We start from the raw sequence: 26,144 nt of genomic DNA, 5'->3' as shown, positions 1-26,144 counted from the left end.
TAAATTCACTGATGACAAATTGTAAACAGATTCATAAATTCACTGAAGACAAATGTAAACAGATTCATAAATTCACTGAAGACAAATGTAAACAGATTCATCAATTTACTGAAGACAAATTAAAATTTGAAATTTGAAACACATGAAATTGCTCCACTCACATGTATAATTACCAAAATTTGTGAATGTTCATTCAATTTATGTCTCTCTGTCTGCTATTCGGTTCTTCATTTTACTTTTATCATATCCTGATGCCTAGTCACTTTACCCTGCCTTCATTTACATATCTACCTCAAATACCTTATTATCTATCCTGATGCTTAGTCACTTTACCCTGCCTTCACATACATATCTACCTCAAATACCTTATTATTATCTATCCTGATGCTTAGTCACTTTACCCTGCCTTCATTTACATATCTACCTCAAATACCTTATTATTATCTATCCTGATGCCAAGTCACTTTACCCTGCCTTCATTTACATATTTACTTCAAATACCTTATCATTATCTACCCTGATGCCTAGTCACTTTACCCTGCCTTCATGTACATATCTCCCTCATATACCTTATTTTTATCTATCCTGACACCTAGTCACTTTACCCTGCCTTCATGTACATATCTACCTCAAATACCTTATTATTATCTATCCTGATGCCTAGTCACTTTACCCTGCCTTCACATACATATCTACCTCAAATACCTAATTATTATCTATCCTGATGCCTAGTCACTTTACCCTGCCTTCATGTACATATCTCCCTCATATACCTTATTTTTATCTATCCTGACACCTAGTCACTTTACCCTGCCTTCATGTACATATCTCCCTCAAATACCTTATTATTATCTATCCTGATGCCTAGTCACTTTAACCTGCCTTCACATACATATCTACCCCAAATACCTTATTATTATCTATCCTGATGCCTAGTCACTTTACCCTGCCTTCACATACATATCTACCTCAAATACCTTATTATTATCTATCCTGATGCTTAGTCACTTTACCCTGCCTTCACATACATATCTACCTCAAATACCTTATTATTATCTATCCTGACACCTAGTCACTTTACCCTGCCTTCATGTACATATCTACCTCAAATACCTTATTATCTATGCTGATGCCTAGTCACTTTACCCTGCCTTCACATACATATCTACCTCAAATACCTTATTATTATCTATCCTGACACCTAGTCACTTTACCCTGCCTTCATGTACATATCTACCTCAAATACCTTATTATCTATGCTGATGCCTAGTCACTTTACCCTGCCTTCACGTACATATCTACCTCAAATACCTCGTACCTCTGCACATTGATCTGGTACTGGTACTCCCTGTATATAGCTCCACATTGATCTGGTACTGGTACTCCCTGTATATAGATTCACATTGATCTGGTACTGGTACTCCCTGTATATAGCTCCACATTGATCTGGTACTGGTACTCCCTGTATATAGCTCCACATTGATCTGGTACTGTTACTCCCTGTATATAGCTCCACATTGATCTGGTACTCCCTGTATATAGCTCCACATTGATCTGGTACTGGTACTCCCTGTATATAGCTCCACATTGATCTGGTACTGGTACTCCCTGTATATAGCTCCACATTGATCTGGTACTGGTACCCCTGTATATAGCTCCACATTGATCTGGTACTGTTATCCCTGTATATAGCTCCACATTGATCTGGTACTGTCTCCCTGTATATAGCTCCACATTGATCTGGTACTGGTACTCCCTGTATATAGCTCCACATTGATCTGGTACTGGTACTCCCTGTATATAGCTCCACATTGATCTGGTACTGTTACTCCCTGTATTTAGCTCCACATTGATCTGGTACTCCCTGTATATAGCTCCACATTGATCTGGTACTGGTACTCCCTGTATATAGCTCCACATTGATCTGGTACTGGTACTCCCTGTATATAGCTCCACATTGATCTGGTACTGGTACTCCCTGTATATAGCTCCACATTGATCTGGTACTGGTACTCCCTGTATATAGCTCCACATTGATCTGGTACTGGTACTCCCTGTATATAGCTCCACATTGATCTGGTACTGGTACTCCCTGTATATAGCTCCACATTGATCTGGTACTGGTACTCCCTGTATATAGCTCCACATTGATCTGGTACTGGTACTCCCTGTATATTGCTCCACATTGATCTGGTACTGTTACTCCCTGTATATAGCTCCACATTGATCTGGTACTGGTACTCCCTGTATATAGCTCCACTTTGATCTGGTACTGGTACTCCCTGTATATAGCTCCACATTGATCTGGTACTGGTACTCCCTGTATATAGCTCCACACTGATCTGGTACTGGTACTCCCTGTATATAGCTCCACATTGATCTGGTACTGGTACTCCCTGTATATAGCTCCACATTGATCTGGTACTGGTACTCCCTGTATATAGCTCCACATTGATCTGGTACTGGTACTCCCTGTATATAGCTCCACATTGATGTGGTACTGGTACTCCCTGTATATAGCTCCATTCTTATCTATTTTATTCCTTGTATTACTATTTTTCTTTTTATTATTATTTTTTAACTCTGCATCGTTTGGAAGGGCTCATGAGCAAGCAAGTCTACACCCATTGTATTCGGCGCACATAACAAATACAATTTGGTAGAGCATGGTGTTTGCAACGCCAGGGTTGTGGGTTCGATTCCCACGGGGGACCAGTACGGACAAAAAAAATTATGAACTGTATGAAATGTATGCATTCGCTACTGTAAGTCGCTCTGGATAAGAGCGTTTGCTAAATGACTAAAATGTAAAAAATGTAAATGTAAATGTTGTGTTTGTCTGAAGTGTGTATTTTCTCTTCTCACAGTGTGCTGCTGTACGCTGTCTTCCTCCAGGGTACGGATGGTTCTCTCCTGCTCGGCCACCAGGCTCCTCAGGTAACTGATCTCCTCTCTCTGGACCCCCAGCTCCCGGCCCCGTCTCAGCTCCTGCAGTCTGACCTCCTCTATCTTCTTGTGCCACTCGTTCACCTGAGAACATTCATATAGAGTAGACAACATGAGGAAAAACATGAGGAGGGAAAGTTCCAGTACTGGAGTTTGGTGAGGAGGGAAAGTTCCAGTACTGGAGTTTGGTGAGGAGGGAAAGTTCCAGTACTGGAGTTTGGTGAGGAGGGAAAGTTCCAGTACTGGAGTTTGGTGAGGAGGGAAAGTTCCAGTACTGGAGTTTGGTGAGGAGGGAAAGTTCCAGTACTGGAGTTTGGTGAGGAGGGAAAGTTCCAGTACTGGAGTTTGGTGAGGAGGGAAAGTTCCAGTACTGGAGTTTGGTGAGGAGGGAAAGTTCCAGTACTGGAGTTTGGTGAGGAGGGAAAGTTCCAGTACTGGAGTTTGGTGAGGAGGGAAAGTCAGAAGAGAAGCTATACAATGACAGAGGGATAGCAATAGATACCAAGGATCATTTACACTATAAATATATTTATTCTTGCTAGCTGCCCCGGTCAACTATAAGTGCTGTTATTGTGAGGTGGAAACGTCTAGGAGTAACAATGGCTCAGCCGCGAAGTAGTAGGCCACACAAGCTTACAGTATGGGACAGCCAAGTGCTGAAGCCCATAGAGCGTAAAAATTGTCTGTCCTCGGTTGCAACACTCACTACCGAGTTCCAAACTGCCTCTGGAAGCAACATCAGCACAATACCTGTTCGTCGGGAGCTTCATGAAATGGGTTTTCATGGCCGATCAGCCTCACACAAGCCTAAGATCACCATACTCAATGACAAGCGTCCGCTGGAGTGGTGTAAAGCTCGCCGCCATTGGGCTCTGGAGCAGTGGAAACGCTTCACCATCTGGCAGTCTGACGGACGAATATGGGTTTGGCAGATGCCAGGAGAACGCTATCTGCGCCAATGCATAGTACCAACTGTAAAGTTAGGTGAAGGAGAAATAATGGTCTGGGGCTGTTGTTCATGGTTCTGGCTAGGCCCCTTAGTTCCAGTAAAGGGAAATCGTAATGCTACAGAGTACAATGACATTCTAGACGATTCTGTGCTTTCAACTTTGGGGCAACGGTTTGGGGAAGTCCCTTTCCTGTTTCAGCATGACAATGCCTCAGTGCACAAAGCGAGGTCCATACAGAAATGGTTTGTCGAGATCGTTGTGGAAGAACTTGACTGGCCTGCACAAAGCCCTGACCCCAAACCGAATGCCTTTGGGATGAACTGGAATGCCGACTGAGAGCCAGGCCTTAATCGCCCAACATCAGTGCCTGACCTCACTAATGCTCGTGGCTAAATGGAAGCAAGTCCCCACAGCAATGTTCCAACATCTAGTGTTAGAGCAACTCTGGACCTCAAAGCCAGTTCCACTGCATTTTTTCATTGTTCCCCTTTAATTAGGAATTTAGACCTGGGACACCAGGTGTGTGCAATTAATAATCAGGTAGAACAGAAAACCAGCAGGTTCCAGACCTCGTAGGGTAAGAGTTGAGTACCCCTGTTCTGGTGGAAAGCCTTCCCAGAAGAGTGGAGGATGTTATAGCAGCAAAGGGGGGACCAACTCCATAATAATGCCCATGATTTTGGAATGAGATATTCTACGAGCAGGTGTCCACATACTTTTGGTCATATAATGTATAAACCTGAACAATAACAATAAAGCAATTACAATTCAACACAAATGACTAGCTCTGGAGTGAAGGGCTATGAAGAGGTCTGGGTGGGTTGCCATGGTTATTTAGCTATTTGATTTTGAATTTTTGGACCCCTTTAGGTACTCGTCCTCCATTGTAAAAAAAAGATTTTGGAAGTTATAGAAATGCATTTATTAATGTCTAGATAATTTTTTGACAAATATATTCTGTTACATATGCCTTAATGCATACTTTTAAATTATATTATGTGAACTTGAAAATTTTTATTATATAAAAACATATTCCTTTTTTTTTTTGACTACTAATATTACTGTCCCCACTACAACAAATAAATACTTAAATATATGTAATTTAGTCTGTAAAATATTTAATTGAAATACTTTAGAATTCCATTAATTCCTATGGAGGACTGCTCCTTCTGTGGAGTACCAATATGGCGGCTGGTGGCTTCAAAGCCTTTCATTGGCCATTACATAGCATCAGCAATCCAGGGTTTATATACATCATTGGTCCTTGCCCACCCACCTTCTGAGCTCCTTTCACATCTTTCAGCGTCGCTATGAGCTCCTCTAACCCTTTCAGCCTCAGCTCCAGCTCCTGGGCCTTCCCCTCCATCCTCCTCCTCTCCTCCTCAGCTCTCCTCTTCTCCTCCTGCGCGGTCCCTCTATCGTCCTGCAGGCGCATCATGGTCTGAGAGAACTTCTCCTGCTGGGCTAAGGGCAGAGCCCCGGCAAACTGCCTGCGGAGAGACTGGATGGACTGTTGGAGGTGCCTGGCTCGGTTCCGGCCCTCCTGGCGAGCGTGGTACAGGGATTTCTCGCTGGCGTCCAGTTTCTGCTCAGCACGGAGCATGTAGGCCTCAAGCTGCTGGATCCGGGTGGCGGTGGCCTCTAGCTTCCCCACGGCGGCTGATTCGCTGAGCTGCAGCGCTACGATGTGCTGGTGGAGCTTGGCGATCAGGGCTCTCTCGTCTGACTGGGACTGGGTGGGCAAACAAGACAGAGCAGGACAGGAGGGAAAAGTTGGCATTAGCAACAATGCTAGTAGTGAGATAAATTTGAGCATCATGGTAGTTAGCTATTCTAACTACCGGTACGCACAATGAATAGCCAGTCATTCATTGCAATGGTATCACTGTTAAACTTGATCAACTATTGACAATAAGAAGATTTCTCATCTCTCGTGGTTGAGTTACTTGAGTAGAATGAGGATGAGTTATATGAATAAGGTTAAATAGGGTTGAATAGCGTCCATGTTGTGTTGCGTTACCTGGTAGTCGAGGACCTGTCTCCTTAGAGCTTCAACCTCCTTCTCTCTGGACTGCTGTCTGGCCTCCAGGGCGGACACCTGCATCTTTGCCACGTCAGACACCTCCCTCAACCTGGATACACAGCATGGGGTTAGCACCTTATCCCATTACCAACTGCCATTATAAAACACAAGCTTACTGGGCAGTAGTAGTAAAGCTTACTAAATCAGGGATGGGATCAGGGCACATTGCATTTAGGCTAGGGCATTAGTCCAGTTTCATTAGTCAGAATCACATACACATAAATATAACTAGATCACAGGAGGAATTATCACATATTACATAAGTGGATTTAGTACATACATTGAGGCCTCCACCTTGAGTTCGGCCTCAGCCTTCTCCAGCTGGGTGATCCTGGCGCGGTCGGCGTTGCTGGCGTCTTTAGAGACACTGTCGGCCAGCTCATCTCTCAGCTCCCGCTCCATTCTCTGGGCCCCCAGGTACAGCTTTGTTAGCTGGGGACCAACAACACTTCAGGTTAGGGGCTCTGTGTCACTATAAGACATAGTCCAGGATACTGCATGGCCTTGTCCAGTCATGTTCTCTACTAGGGACAGATGTTGAGAATTGCCATTATCTATACACACTATATATGCAGTGAAAAATATTATTATTTGTTCAATGCTTCCATGTGTTTGCATCTGTCCCTATCCAATAAACTATCAAATGAAATTGAAATGATTGTCCATTGCCACAGGAAACAGAGATTTGTCTTTTCAAATAAAATCAAATGTTATTAGTCACATGCGCCAAGTACAACAGGTGTAGTAGACCTTACAGTGAAATGCTTACTTACGAGCCCCTAACCAACAATGCAGTTACAAAAAGTATGGATAAGAATAAGAAATAAAAGTAACAAGTAATTAAAGAGCAGCAGTAAAATAACAATAGCGAGACTGTACCGGTACCCCCCTGTGTATAGAGTCAATGTGCAGGGGCACCAGTTACATTTTTTTTTTTACATTTTAGTCATTTAGCAGACGCTCTTATCCAGAGCGACTTACAGTAGTGAATGCATACATTTCATACAATTTCATACATTTTTTTTGCTGGCCCCCCGTGGGAATCGAACCCACAACCCTGGCGTTGCAAACACCATGCTCTACCAACTGAGCTACAGGGAAGGCTAGTTGAGATAATATGTACATGTAGGTAGAGTTATTAAAGTGACTATGCATAGATGATAACAACAGAGATTAGCAGCGGTGTAAAAGGGGGGGGGGGCAATGCAAATAGTCTGGGTAGCCATTTGATTAGATGTTCAGGAGTCTTATGGCTTGGGGTAGAAGCTGTTTAGAAGTCTATTGGACCTAGACTTGGCGCTCCGGTACCGCTTGCCGTGCGATAACAGAGAGAACAGTCTATGACTACGGTGGCTGGAGTCTTTGACAATTTTTAGGGCCTTTCTCTGACACCGCCTGATATAGAGGTCCTGGATGGCAGGAAGCTTGGCCCCAGTGACGTACTGGACCGTACGCACTACCCTCTGTAGTGCCTTGCGGTCGGAGGCCAAGCTGTTGTCATACCAGGCAGTAATGCAACCAGTCAGGATGCTCTCGATGGTGCAGCTGTAGAACCTTTTGAGGATCTGAGGACCCATGCCAAATCTTTACAGTCTCCTGAGGGGGAATAGGTTTTGTCGTGCCCTCTTCACAGCTGTCTTGGTGTGCTTGGACCATGTTAGTTTGTTGGTGATGTGGACACAAATGAACTTGAAGTTCTCAACCTGCTCCACTGTGGCCCCGTCAATGAGAATGGGGGCGTGCTCGGTCCTCTTTTTCCTGTAGTCCACAATCATCTCCTTTGTCTTGATCATGTTGAGGGAGAGGTTGTTGTCCTGGCACCACACCTACATGTCTCTGACCTCCTCCCTATAGGCTGTCTCGTCGTTGTCGGTGATCAGGCCTACCACTGTTGTGTCATTGGCAAACTTAAAGATGGTGCTTGAGTCGTGCCTGGCTGTGCAGTCATGAGTGAACAGGGAGTATAGGAGGGGACTGAGCACGGACCCCTGAGGGGCCCCTGTGTTGAGGATCAGCGTGGTGGATTTGTTGTTACCTACCCTTACCACCTGGGGGCGGCCCGTCAGGAAGTATTGATGAGCTTTGAGGCCACTATGGTGTTGATCGCTGAGCTGTAGTCATTGAATAGCATTCTCACATAGGTGTTCCATTTGTCCAGGTGGGAAAGGACAATGTGGAGTGCAATAGAGATTGTATCATGTGTGGATCTGTTGGGGCTGTATGGCAAATTGAGTCGGTCTTGGGTTTCTGGGATAATGGTGTTGATGTGAGTCCCCGGCTACTAAGAGCGCCGCCTCTGGGTGAGCGTTTTCCTGTTTGCTTATGGCGGAATAGATGCTTTGTCCCTTCCCTAACTCCTACACTATGTAGATAGCTCTCTCCTACCTCGGCGAACTTTGTCTCCAGCTCCACGTTGCGCTCCTCCACCAGTCTGAGAGAGTTCCTGAGGTGTTCGTACATCTTGTGGGCATGCTCAGCCCTCTGTCGCTCATTCAGCTCCTTCATCTCCAAGGTGGTGATCCTCCTGGACGTTGATATAATCTCACTGTTGGCCACTGCCTTCGCTGCCTTGTCCATGCTGCTCTCACCACCTGGGAATAGAAAAACGCTCCAGGGTCAGAAATACGGTTGGAAAATTCAAAGAATCTTCCAAATGAGATTTGTGAAAAACTCGGAAACTTCAAGAAAGTTCAGGGAATTTTGCAACCCTTGTCAGAAATTATAGGGCTTTGGAGAGACAATACAGACTCTAAAAGTGACGTATTTTCAATCCTCAGTTGTGAAGCTTACCTAATGTGTTGATGTGCTCCCAGGCTTGCTCCAGAGTGTGGAGTTTCTCCTTGGTAATCTCCAGCTCTTTATTGAGGGCAGTGATGTGCTCACGGAGGGACATGTTCTCACCCTAAAAGTAGAAGGGAAAAAGACAGATAGGTTCTGAGTCCCCAAAAAGCTCTATAGAGAACTCAATCAACGAAAGAGGAGCCACAGCGTCAATAATTATCCACTAATAAAGTTTTAATTTGACACATTCACTGTTAACTACTAAACGAAAGTTCCTTTTCTTCATTTGCACTAATATGAAGTCATTTGAGATTCCACCAGTCCTGGAAAGGAGACGGGGAGAGGAAGACCTACCTCTAGGTGTTCTAGGTTGGTGGTCCTCTGCACCAGGTGGTTGTCTTTCTGGAGCATGTCCCTGTATTTCACTGTCAGCTCTGTGTATTGCTTGTTGGCCCGCTCCAGCTCTGATGAGGGGACGCTGTCATCCAGGGCTTTCTGCAGCGCTGCCAGCTTATATGCTGTCATGTCCTACAAAAAATGCTATATCAAATCTTGTGAAGAAAACGATTGAATTGGGGGTTAAATTATTCTCTATACCAGTCATTGAAAGTATAAACTTCAAAGTTATTTCTTGGTCGTTTGTCAGTCAAGTGAACTCTTCTACCCTTGACCCTTCTTTTATTGTTCCTGGATAGGTGTATGCAATACGGCAACATTTCAGAGGGCACATGTACCTTGTATCTGGTCAGGTATCCTATCCTCTGTGTGACAGAGGCCTGCATGGTGCTGAAGTCATCCCTCAGTTTGTTGTTGTCCTTGCGGAGGTGCTGCTCCTGCTCCAGCAGGGTGGTGTAGCGATGTGTTAGAGACTTCTCGTTCACACGCAGAACCGTCATCCTCCGGGCCGCCTCCGCCACCTGCCTCCGCAGCTCCTCTGGATCCTTCTGCAGTGCCTCCAGCCAGTGCTATTGGACACAGTGGGGATTAAAAGTACATTGAATATAATGCAGAGAGTTTAGAGATACAGTGAGCCACTGAGCAATGTTTGGCTCTGTCACTCACGTTGAACTCTTTGATCTTTACTGTGTCCACCAGCTTCTGCTCCTCCAGCTTGTTCTTCATCTCTGTGAATGTCTCCTTCTCCTTCTGCCAGACCTCCTTCTCACTACACCATCATAATACACAAAAATAAGTTAAGAGTTTTGTGTTCTATTCAGCTTTGTGGGTATCAGTCTTGCTGTATGCAGGTGTGTAGGGAGGACCGAGTTCAAATGACACATTAACTTTTCTGGTGCCCTAAAAATAGGGGGCTGGGTTAGGGTTAATAATCTGAACAATAATGGGGGTGTCCATGTTGATCTTTTCAAGCATAACGGGGTGTTCTGATTTGGTAGATACGCAGCACCACTGTCATACTGTACATGCTGTACACCGTGCTTCTACATCTGCATTGCTTGCTGTTTGGGGTTTTAGGCTGGGTTTCTGTACAGCACTTTGTGACATCAGCTGATGTATGAAGGGCTTTATAAATACATTTAATGTACAGTAAGTTTGGTCCTCTAGCTGCAGATGATCTCAACCAACTGCCCTACTGTACCTTTGGTGCTCCTTGTAGAGGAGTCCCTGCTGATGGCGAATCACAGCAAACTTCCCCTTGTACTCTTCCAAGGCTGCCACCAGCTGCTGGCTTGACTCCTCTTTGTTTTTAATCTCCTAAAAAATAACATTATATGTGAAAATGTCTCTCAGATCATTTGGGAGACGAGTTACAGAGAATAATACAAGAAATAGTGCGTGTTTGAGATCGACTGCATTGCAGTCGCCAACTGCTTTGTTGTCAATCGCAAACGCAATCGATTAGGCTAACAGTGATGGGCGAAGTTGGGAGAAACTGACCCGTAACAGTCGAACGGCATACTCATTCAGAGAGCTGATAACCTCAGTGCTGGATAGGGCCATGTCGTCAGGGAGATTCAGGGTCCTAAAGATTACTCCGCCCCCTTTGGACTTTCTCAGCGCCTCCATATCGGCCTCCAAATGGGTCACCTGACCAACAGAGATAGAAGGGAAACAGTTTTAATTTTGGCACCTATTATAGATTTAGTCTTAAATGGTATCCCCTATTATAGATTTAGTCTTAAATGGTATCCCCTATTATAGATTTAGTCTTAAATGATATCCCCTATTATAGATTTAGTCTTAAATTATATCCCCTATTATAGTGTTCTATCACTCATGCAACGATGTCAGAGGAGAAAAGAAACAGTGCTGGTTGTTTGCAGTAACCTCTTTGTTATTGGAATATTGCAGATGGATGTTGCAGTTTCACCAATTAAGGAGTCCAGCTTTAAGCTATTGAGGTGGAATGGAATTACAGTGCCAGGAGGTATGAGGTTCATATGGATTGGATGCCATTACTACTTAACATTGAGTTATTCTTGGCCTGCAGGTACCTGATTGTTTCTGTCATTAACAACATTACATTGTTGTCTTGACAAACAGTCTGCCTGTGGCAAGATAATATATAACAAGTTGACAAAAGAAAGAAATGGACAGACATTATTTGGCCCTTTGTGAAAAATGTATATACACTCATACAACAGCAAAATATAATTCTGTGGCTTTCTCATAACTTGCCCTACATACTGTACTGTAAGTACAACCAGTCAGCTGGATACCTTTTCTTTGGCTTTGACCAGTTGACTCATAGCGCTGGCAGCTTCCTCCCGAGCTGCCCTCATTTCCTGTCTGATTTCGTCGTTCCTTCCCGTCAGCTGGTCTACCTGGGCCTTCAGGTGGTGGCTGGTGTCAAACTTCCCATCAGAGTTCTTCATCTCTATTGCCTGGAACATGGAACATGATGGAGCAGGGTTGGGGTCAATTCCATTTCAATTCAGGGCATGAATGGACATTCTAAGAACAATAGAGTGACGACATATCAAATGTGGACAGCTGCGTTGATGCTACTGGCTACACTTACACGGACCAGCTTCTCCAGACTGGGGATAGAGACAGCAGCTTGTGAGGAGGGGGTTTTCTGTTGAGCATCCTGGATGACCTGAAGGATCTCCTTCATGCCTTGTTCCAGCTGCTTGTTCTCCTTAAACAAGTCTTCCACTAAGGGACACAGAGAGAAGAGAGCAGCGCTTATCCAACCGTGTTCAGGGATTCCTTTGGAAATCCACGTTTCTCACTCAATGCATTGACACTACCTCGTCCTTTACTAGGAAATAGTATTGAGGAAGACATAGTGTGCATTTCTGACAGCTTATAGCATGAAATGCTGTGAGTTGCCATAAAACTACTTCAACATTTCCTACTATACGATATACTGCCAGTTTGTACATACATTTGGATTTAAACTGAGATGACTGGGTCCTCTGATGCTCCAAGTCTCTCTCCTTATGGTTCAGTTCTCTCCTCAGATGCTCATACTGTAAAACACGTGGGAAAGGATGTATATAAGACAGGATATAGCCTACATAAACCATACACAGTGGAAAAAACTGGCAACAAAAAAATGTCAGGGTGATGTCTTCGATGATCATGGTTAGGTCGTATACTGATTGATAAAGGCCATTTTTAAATGTCTTTTAAACGACCAGAATTCTGACATCTCCTTCTGTCATCTAACCTTGCGTTTCATCTCCTCCTCATCTGCAGAACTGAAGGTTGGTGTTGGTGTCAGTTTGATGGATCTGGTGGGCTTGGCATCATCCTCTTGCAATGAGCTGGTCACTGTGATCCCTATGATGGAGAAAAGTGGGTTTATCAGCACAAAAATACAGATAGACTTAGTTAAATGGGGGATGAAATACTACTAACTTGTTATCAGTACTTGTATGGCATGCTGGCTAACCAACTCATATCTCCCTCCTATAGTTGTGTAGCATGACGCGGATATTTACCTTTGTCCTTTACCATTCGCCTGATTTGTTTCTTCAGTTCAAGTCTCTCCTCTTCCAGTCGTTCGATCTGTGGAGTCAAGTGGGGTTGTGAGGGAAACAGGGCCACAGGCTGAGCTAAAGGTTTCGTTCCAAATGGCACCCTATTCTCTATATAGTACACTACTTTTAACCAGTGCCCATAGTATAGTGCACTACCTCTTTTAGTGCACTATGTAGGGAATAAGGTACCAAATGGGACACAGTCAAATTGACGTCAAGAGGTTCCTTCCCATCACTATCTACCTCTTTGGTGAGAACCTGGTTCTCTGCTTGGAACTGCCTCTGTTTCAGGGATTTGGTTCTTCTGAATTCTGTCAGATCCACTTCTTCTTTGGGATCCAGACCTTATGAAAGAGGATGATGGATGAATACAAAAACTGAATGAAAGGATATCCAACAATGAAAATGTCTAGCTAATAAGGTAACTCACTAACTTTATGAAATATAACACCTTCCAACAGGAAATTCATTGTGTGTCTGCTGTCGCTCTGTTTTTTATGTCTTTGTTGTTTGTTGCTTGTTATTTTTTATTAAATGAAAGGATATCCAACAATGAAAAAATATCTAGCTAATGACATCATTCATTAACTTTATGAAATATAACACATTCCAACAGGAAATTCATTTTGCGTCTGCTGTCTCCCTGGTTTTGATTTCTTTGTTGTTGTTTCCAGTTCTTATTTTAAATGTCCATCTGTAACGTGTTGAGACATTGTGAAATTAACATTAAATAAAATGTGACTTGAAGTTTGTTAATTACATTTGTTTTGTGTGTGACTTACTGAGTCGTTCCCTAAGATCTTCGTTCTCATCCAGAAGGTTGTTGATTCTCATCTCTAGCTGGTTGATCTCTCTGGTCATAGCCTCCGCCTCACGGTCTCGCACTCTCATCTGATTCTTACACTCTTTGATCTCAGCGATGGCCACCTGCAGACCATCAGTGCCCTGCAGGACAGTAAAGAGAGCCAAGAGAGATCAGCCATGGCTTTCATACTTTGTTTAATCTAGGATACAAGATTTGACAGACCAGACATCTCAAAAACAAAGCCTGTTGCATGAGTCATGAGAATAACCACAGGGGTGGGGAAAATAGTTTTTTTTTTAACTTAGGGTAGAAGTTGGGCTTGTTGGAGGACCTTAAGCAACTGAGCATTTGTGAAATCGGGCAGGCTAGGCAGACTTACAGACTCATAGAGTCTCATGTGGTTTAATGCGTCACTGAGCTCTTTGTCCTTGTTCCTGGCGTCTGTCTCGGCTAGCTCGGCCACACGTTCTGCATCCTGTGCTCTTGTCTCTGTGGCCTGCAGCTTAGCGGTTAGCTCGTCCAGCTTCCTCTGCTGGATGGCTGAGGGCAGACCTGGGGAAATACTTTGAGCTATAAGCTATTGCTAACAATGCTAAATCAGAGTTTATGGCTCTGTGCTACACTAGAGATACAAATGCTAACCCTAACGCGCTAAATGTCTTCCCTTTAAGAAACGTTTTAGCTAAATTGTCTGAAGCTAAAATATATACTGTAAAGTTGGTGCCAACTAACCTCCAGAGAATACCAACACCTTTTCAATCTTATAGCAATGTTGGTGCATAGCAGCCTTGGCTGACACCAAGAACAACATTCCTTGTTAACAGCATCCAGATCCATGTGCTTTTACAACAAGACAATTTGACACGCACCTCTGTCTTTCTTCAGGGGCTTCTTGAGTTCCTCTATGAGCAGGGCATTTCTCTCCATCTCCCCCGTATACTGCTCAACTTGCTCTGTCAGCATCTTGATTTGATTGTCTCTCTCTAGCACGGCCTTGAAGACATTCACAAACATTTTATTAGTCTGGATCCAGCGTTAGTACAAGGACAACCACGGAAGAGCACAGCAGGTTGTGATTTGTGGACAATAATGTGTAATAAAAGACATGAGATCTTGTGAAATGAAATGAAATGAAAGCAGAGAGAGGTCTGTAAAATAGACAAGAAATATGGAGGACAGAGTAACTTACACCACATAGCTCATATATGACCTGGCCACGAGTTAGTGACGGGAGTGCAAGTAAAGACAGGAGAAAACAGGAGAAAAGAACAGAATGAACAGAAGAGAAGCTGCAGTGGAAATGACAGATGGAACACAAAGATACAGTATCTCGTCTGAAGTCGGTACCGCCGATGTACCAACATCTGCCTGTAGTGTCTGAACGGTTTGAGCTTCACACTAATATGACCCCTCCATGGAAGGTGAGACTCTCATGAACACGATGGTGTTCTCAGTTTTTATCTACAACCCACACAAGTATCACAGCACTCGTCTGAAGGTTACCCGGTACCGGGCCGAAAAATGATTGGAAGTGAATAGGGCATTTCCACGTCAAAGGTGGTCATTCCACAGTAAAAAATAAATACATACTTCTTATATCTTTCAGCTATAGGACAGCCACTTCCAAACATACTTCCTTTTAAATAATTTTTAAATATCTATTTTTCCATGTATGAATCTGTTATTCAATGTGTTTCTATGGGCTAATAGCCGAAAAGCCCAATTCAATGTTTCTTCAAATACTGTTTTTATATATAGTACCAGTCAAAGGTTTGGACACACCTACTCATTCAAGGGTTTTTCTTAATTTTTACTATTTTCTACATTGTAGAATAATAGTGAAGACATCGAAACTATGAAATAACACATATGGAATCATGTAGTAACCAAAAAAGTGTTAAACAAATCAAAGTAGCCACCCTTTGCCTTGATTACAGCTTTGCACTGGCACTGTATATATATTTTTTATACCTATAGGGATACTAAAATTCTAATTCAAATAGTTAAATGATCCTTGGTATGACCATCTTAAAACAATTCCATATGTTATCTTAGTAGAAACTTAACCCCTGGCACTTAGTTAAATATTTTCACAGTTGAAATATATTTATATTTTAACAGACAGATATTTCAAAGATGAAGATAAACAAAACACACACTGTTTGAACTGATAGATTTAGAGATTTCCTAATATAGTATAAAATGCCACCGTTTTTTAAATAATTTTTCATTGCATGTACTGTATGTACCAAATACTGCACAAAAAGTTCCCTCACAGGAACAATTCATTATCTCGATTGAAGTTCGAAAATGTACTGTAAGTTGCTCTGGATAAGAGCGTCTGTTAAATGACAAAAATGTAAATGTAAAATTCAGATCTAGCCAAGTTCCTTAGATGTATTTATATGTATGTATTTACAAAAAGATAAGGATTTCAGCTTTGAGACGGACCTGCTGCAAGGCGATGATGTTGCTCTTGTCTGTGTCCATCTGGGTCGAGCGTAGCTTGTCCCTTAGCTCGCGGATCATCTGCTGGTACTCCATGATCTCCTCATCCTTCCCAGCCAGCACTCTCTGAAAATCACAAATCACAGACAGAATCAAGGCCACTCAGAAAAACGCAGAGATCACCAGGGCCACTGATAAAACAACACAGCTGCAACTAACCAGGCAGTATGCTTTGATGAAGACAGGCCCCCAGCTAAAATGTTTTAATTTATGCTGATTGACTACTAATGTTTGAAGTGTGAAGAATAAATGTAAATATTTCCTCTATACATAGAGTACCAGTCAAAAGTTTGGATAAACCTACTCATTCAAGGGTTTTTCTTTATTTTTACTATTTTCTACATTGTAGAATAATAGTGAAGACATCAAAACTATGAAAAAACACATATGGAATCATGTAGTAACCAAAAAAGCTTTAAACAAATCAAAATATATTTTATATTTGAGATTCTTAAAAGTAGCCATCCTTTGCCTTGATGACAGCTTTGCACACTCTTGGCATTCTCTCAACCAGCTTCACCTGGAATGCTTTTCCAATGTCTTGAAGGAGTTCCCACATATGCTGAGCACTTGTTGGCTGCTTCTCCTTCACTCTACGGTCCAACTCATCCCAAATCATCTCAATTGGGTTGAGGTCGGGTGATTGTGGAGGCCAGGTCATCTGATGCAGCACTCCATCACTCTCCTTCTTTGTCAAATAGCCCTTACACAGCCTGGAGGTGTGTTGGGTCATTGTCCTGTTGAAAAAAAAATGATAGTCCCACTAAGCGCAAACCAGATGGGATGGTGTATTGCTGCAGAATGCTGTGGTAGCCATGCTGATTAAGTGTGCCTTGAATTCTAAATAAATCACTGACAACGTTACCAGCAAATTTGGACTCATCAGACCAAAGGACAGATTTCCACCGGTCTAATGTCCATTGCTCGTGTTTCTTGGCCCAAGCAAGTCTCTTCTTCTTATTGGTGTCCTTTAGTAGTGGTTTCTTTGCAGCAATTCGATCATGAAAGCCTGATTCAAGCAGTATCCTCTGAACAGTTGATGTTGACATGTGTCTGTTTCTTGAACTCTGTGAAGCATTTATTTGGGCTGCAATTTCTTAGGCTGGTAACTCTAATGAACTTATCCTCTGCAGCAGAGGTAACTCTGGGTCTTCCTTGTGTTTTATGGTTTTTGCGACTGCACTCGAAGAAACTTTCAAAGTTCTAGACATTTTCCAGATTGACTGACCTTTTCCAGATTGACTGACCTTCATGTCTTTAAGTAATGATGGACTGTTGTTTCTCTTTGCTTATTTGAGCTTGTTCTCGCCATAATATGGCCGTTTTCTTTTACCAAAAAGGGCTATCTTCTGTATACCAGTGGTGGAAAAAGTACACAATTGTCATACTTGAGTAAAAGTATATATACCTTAATAGAATGTTACTCAAGTAAAAATGAAAGTCACCCAGTAAAAATAGTATTGAGTAAAAGTCTAAAAGTATTTGGTTTTAAATGTACTTAAGTTTCAAAAGTACATGTTATTGCTAAAATATACTTAAGTATCAAAAGTAGAAGTAAAAGTTTCAATAATTAGAAATTCCTTATATTAAGAAAAGCAGATGGCAACATTTTCTTGTTTTGAACATTTACGGATAGCCAACACTCAGACATTATTTACAAAATATGCATTTGTGTTTAGTGAAGCAGTAGGGATGACCATGTTCTCTTGATAAGTGCATGAATTTCACAATTTTCATGTCCTGCTAAGCATTCAAAATGTAACAAGTACTTTGGGTTGTCAGGGAAAATGTATGGAGTAAAAAGTACAATATTTTCTTTAGGAATGTAGTGAAGTAAAAGTAGTCAATAATATAAATACACTGCTCAAAAAAATAAAGGGAACACTTAAACAACACAATGTAACTCCAAGTCAATCACACTTCTGTGAAATCAAACTGTCCACTTAGGAAGCAACACTGATTGACAATAAATTTCACATGCTGTTGTGCAAATGGAATAGACAACAGGTGGAAATTATAGGCAATTAGCAAGACACCCCCAATAAAGGAGTGGTTCAGCAGGTGACCACAGACCACTTCTCAGTTCCTATGCTTCGTGGCTGATGTTTTGGTCACTTTTGAATGCTGGCGGTGCTTTCACTCTAGTGGTAGCATGAGACGGAGTCTACAACCCACACAAGTGGCTCAGGTAGTGCAGCTCATCCAGGATGGCACATCAATGCGAGCTGTGGCAAGAAGGTTTGCTGTGTCTGTCAGCGTAGTGTCCAGAGCATGGAGGTGCTACCAGGAGACAGGCCAGTACATCAGGAGACGTGGAGGAGGCCGTAGGAGGGCAACAACCCAGCAGCAGGACCGCTACCTCCGCCTTTGTGCAAGGAGGAGCAGGAGGAGCACTGCCAGAGCCCTGCAAAATGACCTCCAGCAGGCCACAAATGTGCATGTATCTGCTCAAACGGTCAGAAACAGACTCCATGATGGTGGTATGAGGGCCCGACGTCCACAGGTGGGGGTTGTGCTTACAGCCCAACACCGTGCAGGACATTTGGCATTTGCCAGAGAACACCAAGATTGGCAAATTCGCCACTGGCACCCTGTGCTCTTCACAGATGAAAGCAGGTTTACACTGAGCACATGTGACAGAGTCTGGAGACGCCGTGGAGAACGTTCTGCTGCCTGCAACATCCTCCAGCATGACCGGTTTGGCGGTGGGTCAGTCATGGTGTGGGGTGGCATTTCTTTGGGGGGCCGCACAGCCCTCCATGTGCTCGCCAGAGGTAGCCTGACTGCCATTAGGTACCGAGATGAGATCCTCAGACCCCTTGTGAGACCATATGCTGCTGCGGTTGGCCCTGGGTTCCTCCTAATGCAAGACAATGCTAGACATTCACATTTCACATTTTAGTCATTTAGCAGACGCTCTTATCCAGAGCGACTTACAGTAGAGTGCATACATTTTTTTACATTTAAAAAAAAAAAAAACTGGCCCCCCGTGGGACTCGAACCCACAACCCTGGCGTTGTAAGCGCCATGCTCTACCAACTGAGCTATAGTGGGACTAGACCTCATGTGGCTGGAGTGTGTCAGCAGTTCCTGCAAGAGGAAGGCATTGATGCTATGGACTGGCCCGCCCGTTCCCCAGACCTGAATCCAATTGAGCACATCTGGGACATCATGTCTTGCTCCATCCACCAACGCCACATTGCACCACAGACTGTCCAGGAGTTGGTGGATGCTTTAGTCCAGGTCTGGGAGGAGATCCCTCAGGAGACCATCCGCCACCTCATCAGGAGCATGCCCAGGCGTTGTAGGGAGGTCATACAGACACGTGGAGGCCACACACACTACTGAGCCTCATTTTGACTTGTTTTAAGGACATTACATCAAAGTTGGATCAGCCTGTAGTGTGGTTTTCCACTTTAATTTTGAGTGTGACTCCAAATCCAGACCTCCATGGGTTGATAAATTGGATTTCCATTGATTATTTTTGTGTGATTTTGTTGTCAGCACATTCAACTATGTAAAGAAAAAAGTATTTAATAAGATTATTTCATTCAGATCTAGGATGTGTTATTTTAGTGTTGCCTTTATTTTTTTGAGCAGTGTAGTAAAGTACAGATACCCCAAAAAACTACTTAAGTAGTACTTTAAAGTATTTTTACTTATGTACTTTACACCACTGCTGTATACCACCCCTACATTGTCACAACACAACTGATTGGTTCAAATGCATTAAGAAGGAAAGAAATTCCCCAAATTAACATTTAACAAAGCAAACCTTTTAATTGAAATGCATTCCAGGTGACTACCTCATGAAGCTGGTTGAGAAAATGCCAAGAGTGTGCAAAGCTGACATCAAGGCAAAGGGTGGCTACTTTGAAGAATCTCAAATATAAAATATATTTTGGTTTGTTCAATACTTTTTTGGTTACTACATGATTCCATGTGTGTTATTTCATAGTTTTGATGTCTTTACTATTATTCTACAATGTAGAAAATAGTCAAAATAAAGAAAAACCCTTGAATGAGTAGATGTGTCCAAACTTTTGACTGGTACTGTAATTAGCTGTGTGCTGTTAAGTTCTTTAATGATTCAGAAAACATACAGACAGCAGCATGCAGTACTTGATAAAATCAGTGTATCGCCTGCTGCCTTTTCTCCAAGCCAGGTAAATAATGTGAGAACACCCACCTTCCATTCGTCCACCTTGGCATTCACGGCTGCCATGACTGGGTCATCTTCCTCCGCCCGGCTCTGAATCTGCTCTGTCAGCTCTCTGACCTGAAGTGAAGAACACAGCAGTATATTGTTTTTATTCAACACCAATGGATGTATGTTATTTACACTGTGTCAATTCACAATAATGATTCAATATTAGAAATGCTTCATAAAGTCTATGCAAAGCCGTGTTGAAACTTTCCCAGGTTCAACCTTTACATTTGTCCGTATAACCGGAAAACCAGATTGCAACATGTAATTTTGTCCCTCTAGGTTACCTGTAGCTTGGCGTGGTCCCTCTCCTTCCTCAGCTGGTCCATGATGGAGTCTGTCTGCTGCACAACGATCTTCATCTTGTTGTACTCGTCTGTCATTGTCTCCATCTCCTTCACTGACTCCTCTAGGCTCTTCTGCATCTGATCGTTCTGTGTCTTCAGGTGGGCTACCTCTTCCTCTGCACGCTAGAGGTAGAGGAATGAGGACACAGGTCTGGGGTTAGTATAGTAAGCAACGTACTGTAAATCATGCATTGATATCAATGGAAGATTTTGTCCTTATGTTTTTCAAGTCACGACTTGTCCTTAATACCCTTTTGACACTACTGAGCCAAGTCAAGGCGAGTTGTACTGCGCTGGCCTGGTTACGCATTAGGGAAATATCCAAATCAGGGCCGTTTCGGGCTCCCGAGTGACGCTGCATCTCAGTGCTAGAGGCGTCACTACAGACCCTGGTTCGATTCCAGGCTGTATCACAACCGGCAGTGATTGGGAGTCTCATAGGGCAGCGCACAATTGGCCCAGGGTTGTCCGGGTTAGGGTTTGGTAGGCCGCCATTGTAAATAAGAATTAGGGTTTGGTAGGCCGCCATTGTAAATAAGAATTTGTTCTTAACTGACATGCCTAGTTAAATAAAGGTTAAATAAAATAAATATATTCAGTACCTGAACGTCCTCCATGCACTGGTAGAGCTGTCTGTTGGCTGAGTTGAGTCTCCTCTGTGTCTCAGTACTCTCCTCTCTGGACTGGACCGGCTCCTTCTGGTCCAGCTCCCTCCTGTAGAAGTCTACATCCTGCTGGAGCTGCTCGTTCTGACACACACAGCAGGAGAGGAGACACAGTCAGAGAGGAGTAGTGGGACCCAGTGCCTAATCTACTCTCACAGGTTATACGCTAACTACTGCATCATCATATAGTTGTCCAACCACATACTACAACACACACTTATGCTGGTGTATACTGTCATACACGTATTATGAACAGTTAACACACACTTATATTGGTGTACACTGTCATTCACGTATTATGAACAGCGAACACACACTTATATTGGTGTAGACTGTCATTCACGTATTATGAACAGTTAACACACAGTTAACACACACTTATATTGGTGTATACTGTCATTCACGTATTATGAACAGTTAACACACAGTTAACAGTTAACACACACTTATATTGGTGTACACTGTCATACACGTATTATGAACAGTTAACACACAGTTAACACACACTTATATTGGTGTAGACTGTCATTCACGTATTATGAACAGTTAACACACAGTTAACACACACTTATATTGGTGTATACTGTCATTCACGTATTATGAACAGTTAACACACAGTTAACAGTTAACACACACTTATATTGGTGTATACTATCATACACGTATTATGAACAGTTAACACACAGTTAACACACACTTATATTGGTGTACACTGTTATTCACATATTATGAACAGTTAACACACAGTTAACACACACTTATATTGGTGTATACTGTCATTCACATATTATGAACAGTTAACACACAGTTAACACACACTTATATTGGTGTATACTGTCATTCACATATTATGAACAGTTAACACACAGTTAACACACACTTATATTGGTGTATACTGTCATACACGTATTATGAACAGTTAACACACAGTTAACAGTTAACACACACTTATATTGGTGTACACTGTCATACACATATTATGAACAGTTAACACAAACGCAGACAGACACTCACTGGTGTTCTCTTTACTTGGACCAACACTTATTTCACCTTAAAAATGTCCAATGCAGCTATTCTTATCTCAATGTGAAATTATTTCTGGGTAACAATGAAGAACCTTAATGTGATTGTTTTCAATTAAAATGGTCAAAAACAAACTAAAATAGCTTCTTGGCAAAGAGCAATTTCTCAAACAAGAATTTTGCTAGCACTGTCTTGGAGTGGTCTGAGTGGGGAGGGGAAAACAGAAAGCTAGCTGTTATTGGCAGAGAGGTTTGGAACTCTCTTATTGATCTATTATGAAATGTACAGCAGGCCAAAACTCCTTTCCACCAAAACAGGCTGAAATTTCAGGCGGTCTTTTCAAACAGCTCTTACACTAAAAAGGGTATTATCATCATTTGGGCACAACGTAGCAAAACATTTTGAAACGTAAACAAAAATGAGTGTTCAGGTAGTGCCTCCCCAATTCAGACACGACTAAGTTGTCACTAACCTCTCTTTTCAGCTTCCTGCTCTCATCCTCAGCCTCCTCTGCCCGAATCATCAACTGTGGGAACACATGGGAGATATTAGGTGCATGGGAACTGTGAACACAATGGGAGATTACTTTGTATAGGCTACATACAATAAAATCAATTGAACATTTTGCACACAGTAGGAAGGTCTTAGTATAGTATTGAGAACACAATGACACACATTAACACTAGCTCACTATGGAATTAATGACGTCTCATAACATAAAGACATACTTCCTCATTGATTTTCTTCTCCTTGCTTGTCTCTTTCTCCAACTGTTGGATATCCTTCTCTCTACGATCCAACTGGGCCTCCAGTGTGCGCATCTCGTCCCGCAGGAAGCGAGTGTCTGGCCCGCCGCCAATGCCCGACTTCTTGGCCATCTGGACAGGAAATCAGGCAGACAACAAACTCTCAGGCTCCCTCTGTTTACAACACTTACTCATGTACTTAAACTACCACCAGGCTCTCGAAAAACAAGATTAGGTTATGTCTCCATTTGCTTCTATGAAAGTGTGAAAGAAGACCCAGGGCCAAATTATTGTTCAGGAAACGCAGAGAAAAGCACAACAAACTGCAGCGTAGCAGAGCACTCTAATCTCCTTAAGTGCCGTCATTCTATGGTCACAGCTTACAATCTCCTTTGTGGACAGTGAGGGACTTTACTATTGGCTGAGAGGTGTACTAAGTCCTATTGAAGAAAACTGAGCATGAGTTGAAATGACCTGTGCTCCAATTCAATCAAAACTGTTTTCCAGAAACTGCCGTTTTGATTGGACCCTAATGCTTCACAGTTTAATTTAATGACAACATTCACACCAAGCCTTACCTCTAACTCTTGTTCCCACTTTAACTCCTTGGCCTTCCACTCATTTTCTGTAAGACATGAAAGAGATACTGTTGTAGTATCTACTGCGGGCCATTCATTTCAAATATTCGTCCCAACAAATGGATTGAAAACAATGCTTTATGCACCTACCCGATCTAGCTTGTTCTGTCCCGGCATTATCGATGAGTTCAAATGCCATAGTAACCTCCTCTTTCTTCAACTGCAAAAAAATATAACAATTTTAGTATGCTTGGGCGGTGTACCTTATATAGAAAATGTTGGTCAGCACACCTTGTTATTGGATTTTCAACGTTGCAGAACCAATTTTACAAGTTTACAATTTTTATTTAAAAACATAAATCAAAATGGAATGGACAATATTATTGGCACCCTGGAGCTAGTACTTGGTTTCACAGCCTTTGGCCAAGATAACTGCAGACAAACACTTAGCCATCAATGACCTGAATCACATCCATGATCTGAATCACATCCATAATCTATGACGAGAGCTGGAAACAGTGGTTGGTGGAGTGCACCCATCATACATTGAAGAATTAGCCCAGTTCCGTGCTGAATAGCGGGCCAAATTGCCAGTAGAAAGGTGCAGCAAGCTCTTTGATGGCTACAAGAAGCATTTGTTGGAAGTTATCTTGGCCAAAGGCTGTGCAACGAAGTACTAGCTCCAGGGTGCCAATAATTTTGTTCATGCCATTTTACTGTGTTTTCCTAAATTAAAATTGTAAACTTAAGTTTACAAAAATGTAACTGGATTCTGCAATGTTGAACATCCAATAACAAGGTGTGGAGACCAAAAGTTATTTTCAATTTCAACTTGTTTTAGAAAAAATATGGAATTATTTAAGAAAAGTGCAAGGTTGCTAATATATTTGACAGCAACTGTATGTTACATGAAACTGAGACTATAACAGATGAATACTGTAAATCCACACAAAAGCAGGTCAAGTATCTGAAGCAAATATAATCAAACTGTTCTATATTAATTATACCACACTGTGTAGAGCTTATTCCTTCAAAGCAACTATGTAATGTATTCCACTGATATTAACATTGGATAAAATCATTTCAGCACAGTTTTAGTGAGCTTGAGTAATGCATCTCTGGATGTGTCTGGGTAATAATAGCATGGGACACCTTCAGAAGGCCTTGAACGACTCGCAAGAGCTGAACAATTTTCTCTGTGCTTCCATCTTTCAGCTCCCGCTCCCATCGTTTGACCTGTAGAGAAATAGAGCACCATTACTTTTCAATGAAACATAACGCGTAATTGTCCTCAGGCAGAAACACAACAACAGTACTGCTTCGTGCAAAATGAAGTAAACCCTGTGCATAACAGTCTGTCAAGGCCCAGGAACAAGTACTGCTTGGTATTTTATGCATGTTCCTGACCAGTGGTGACCCATCATTAAGGGCAGGTGGGACAGAGCCACGTTGCCTGTTGCATGTTATTTTTGCATCAATACGTGCCACATATCATTGAGTTAATTAAGCCTCCATACAAACATGGTCTCTTTTTTGCTTTCTTGAGTAAGGCAGCTCTAAAATGCAGGTGTTTCAGCCTAGCTCAGTGCTTTCTGTGGTGGTGGGGCAGCCAGTAGAAAATACAGAGTTTAGGGGTTGGTAATGTTCTCTAGTTGCGCCGTGATTGGCTCAGCGTTCTGTCACTCATGGGGACACTATGTCACTGCCAAATCTAAGGGTAGAGCTGTAAAAATCATGCCCCTTGGGTGCTGGCATAGAGTTACATTGGAAGTTTCCATCCAAGAAGGCGCAAGGTCATTGGCCATAGATAAAATGACGTCAAATCACGTTATATCTACAGTAGCGTTGATTGGACATGTCAACATCATACTCTCAAAATCTTAGCTAGCAGTCATCATCATGAATCAAGTCGACAATCTACTGGCAAATCCTTTTTAATCCTTGTCATATGAAGATAAATAATGAAGAGTAATTATAGATCAAATGTATCGGTGCTCATCGGCCATTGGAAATAAACATTACACAACAAGTTGGAAATCGCAAATTCAAGAATTCGTTTTTTTGGAAAGAATCAGTGGCTAACTGCAAGCATTGCAATCACTTGCCTGCTATTCAGTGGAGTGGGTGTTTGGTCCCAAGTCTGGGTTTAAGGGTCTTTTTTCCAAGCTTAAAATGATAAACATTCAACATTGGCCATGCTGTCAATCCAGCATGATTTCTGCCGCACTCAAAACAACTGTAAACTCGGAACTGGGAAATCTGACTTCAGTGAGTTCAAGACAACTGGGAACTCGGGGAAAAACAAGCTCCAACTGGGAAAATAAGTTTTGAACAGTCATCCAACTCGGAATTGTAAATTGGAAACTCGGGCCTCTTTCTAGAGCTATGACCTGAAGATCACTGACATCATCATGATTCAACCCTTTTCAGAGTTCCCAGTTGTCTTGAAAGCACCATAAATCCATAGAATGCCAGACTTCAAATCAAATCAAATTGTATTTATATAGCCCTTCTTACATCAGCTGATATATCAAAGTGCTGTACAACTTTGATGACAA

The 26,144-nt window shown here is 42.4% G+C and overlaps 1 protein-coding gene and 1 non-coding gene across 5 annotated transcripts in view; both read right to left on the bottom strand.

Moving 5' to 3' along the window:
* The window catches only part of cep290 (centrosomal protein 290), a 56,151-nt gene that overhangs the window by 22,444 nt on the left and 7,563 nt on the right, over nucleotides 1-26,144 (bottom strand). For all 4 annotated transcript variants that reach the window (XM_045688446.1, XM_045688448.1, XM_014125669.2 and 1 more), the window contains exons 3-31: nucleotides 24,739-24,822; nucleotides 23,737-23,806; nucleotides 23,587-23,633; nucleotides 22,991-23,140; nucleotides 22,735-22,788; nucleotides 21,177-21,323; nucleotides 20,515-20,697; nucleotides 20,210-20,299; nucleotides 15,964-16,086; nucleotides 14,382-14,505; nucleotides 13,892-14,064; nucleotides 13,490-13,652; nucleotides 12,951-13,051; nucleotides 12,669-12,735; nucleotides 12,395-12,507; nucleotides 12,110-12,194; nucleotides 11,741-11,877; nucleotides 11,439-11,603; nucleotides 10,657-10,806; nucleotides 10,358-10,473; nucleotides 9,823-9,925; nucleotides 9,495-9,725; nucleotides 9,115-9,288; nucleotides 8,770-8,881; nucleotides 8,365-8,570; nucleotides 6,260-6,411; nucleotides 5,917-6,028; nucleotides 5,173-5,628; nucleotides 2,866-3,030 (exon numbers count right to left, since the gene is read on the bottom strand). In XM_045688446.1, the coding sequence (XP_045544402.1) occupies nucleotides 2,866-3,030; nucleotides 5,173-5,628; nucleotides 5,917-6,028; nucleotides 6,260-6,411; nucleotides 8,365-8,570; nucleotides 8,770-8,881; nucleotides 9,115-9,288; nucleotides 9,495-9,725; nucleotides 9,823-9,925; nucleotides 10,358-10,473; nucleotides 10,657-10,806; nucleotides 11,439-11,603; nucleotides 11,741-11,877; nucleotides 12,110-12,194; nucleotides 12,395-12,507; nucleotides 12,669-12,735; nucleotides 12,951-13,051; nucleotides 13,490-13,652; nucleotides 13,892-14,064; nucleotides 14,382-14,505; nucleotides 15,964-16,086; nucleotides 20,210-20,299; nucleotides 20,515-20,697; nucleotides 21,177-21,323; nucleotides 22,735-22,788; nucleotides 22,991-23,140; nucleotides 23,587-23,633; nucleotides 23,737-23,806; nucleotides 24,739-24,822 (4,053 nt within the window). The remainder of the gene's footprint in view (nucleotides 1-2,865; nucleotides 3,031-5,172; nucleotides 5,629-5,916; nucleotides 6,029-6,259; nucleotides 6,412-8,364; nucleotides 8,571-8,769; nucleotides 8,882-9,114; nucleotides 9,289-9,494; nucleotides 9,726-9,822; nucleotides 9,926-10,357; nucleotides 10,474-10,656; nucleotides 10,807-11,438; nucleotides 11,604-11,740; nucleotides 11,878-12,109; nucleotides 12,195-12,394; nucleotides 12,508-12,668; nucleotides 12,736-12,950; nucleotides 13,052-13,489; nucleotides 13,653-13,891; nucleotides 14,065-14,381; nucleotides 14,506-15,963; nucleotides 16,087-20,209; nucleotides 20,300-20,514; nucleotides 20,698-21,176; nucleotides 21,324-22,734; nucleotides 22,789-22,990; nucleotides 23,141-23,586; nucleotides 23,634-23,736; nucleotides 23,807-24,738; nucleotides 24,823-26,144) is intronic.
* On the bottom strand, nucleotides 19,002-19,076 carry trnav-uac (transfer RNA valine (anticodon UAC)). Its single transcript has one exon. It is a non-coding gene; the product is annotated as a tRNA-Val (tRNA).

Source organism: Salmo salar, chromosome ssa10 (assembly GCF_905237065.1).
Source record: "Salmo salar chromosome ssa10, Ssal_v3.1, whole genome shotgun sequence".
NCBI lineage: Eukaryota > Metazoa > Chordata > Actinopteri > Salmoniformes > Salmonidae > Salmo > Salmo salar.
This window is presented reverse-complemented; position numbering and strand designations above follow the sequence as displayed.